The sequence below is a fragment of the Poecilia reticulata genome, unplaced genomic scaffold (genome assembly GCF_000633615.1).
Source record: "Poecilia reticulata strain Guanapo unplaced genomic scaffold, Guppy_female_1.0+MT scaffold_333, whole genome shotgun sequence".
NCBI classification, from domain to species: domain Eukaryota; kingdom Metazoa; phylum Chordata; class Actinopteri; order Cyprinodontiformes; family Poeciliidae; genus Poecilia; species Poecilia reticulata.
The window spans coordinates 10,776-11,546 of NW_007615106.1; the positions used below are offsets into that span (position 1 = coordinate 10,776).

The 771-nt window shown below is 39.6% G+C and overlaps 1 protein-coding gene across 1 annotated transcript in view; it reads left to right on the forward strand.

Moving 5' to 3' along the window:
- Positions 1–6: 6 nt before the first annotated feature.
- The window catches only part of LOC103460904 (uncharacterized), a 13,290-nt gene continuing 12,525 nt past the window's right edge, over positions 7–771 (forward strand). The window contains exon 1 of the mRNA XM_017303531.1: positions 7–115. Within this exon, the coding sequence (XP_017159020.1) occupies positions 28–115 (88 nt within the window). The 5' untranslated portion in view covers positions 7–27. The remainder of the gene's footprint in view (positions 116–771) is intronic.

The window sequence follows — 771 nt, forward strand, 5'->3', positions numbered from 1 at the left end:
CAAAGAGGAAGACTATGTAGAAGATCCATGGATGTGATGAAGAAGAAAAGGAAGAAGGCCGATGTTAGAGAAGAGATTGAAGATGGCATTAGAAGGAGAGAGGCGCCCCCTAATGGTAGATATTCAGGAATTGTTCATATTCAAGAATAATGAACTTAAGACAAATAACTGCTTTTACTGACAGGTTATTTCACTTGTAACAAATTTTTTTTAATGTTATATATTGAATGTATTTGTGTTGCCGGAGCATATTAATGAGAAACACATATCATCTATTACAAACACAGGAAAAATSCCGGTATGCACTGAATGTTGGGAAAAAGTCCTGATACTCTAAAGGGTCAAACCTAGAAATGATGGTACTGCTTACCAGGATACTGGCCCAGTTAAAGTGGACATATTATTCTTTTAAGTCCTTCCTTTTCTCGTGTAAATCATTCTTTTGTCAGGGTTTTTCTGTGGTCATTAGTTAWTTTATTCTCTGTCTTGTCAAGTCCCCGAYTGGTCCCACCTGTCCCTTGTTATCCCTTGTTGTGTATTTAGTCTTCCCTTGTCGTTCCCAGTCCTTGTTTCTGTTACTGGGTGCCAGTCTGTGTGACCTGTGGTTCTGTGTACAGTTTGGGACTTGGACCACGTTAAACTTATTTTCTCTGGGTCTCACTGCCTAAATCCTCAACATTCAAACTGCATTACATGACCAGAACAGCAATGCTTTGGTCTGAATTCATGGTTATTGTGGCTCCACAGACCCTCATTTACCTGCTCTGAGGT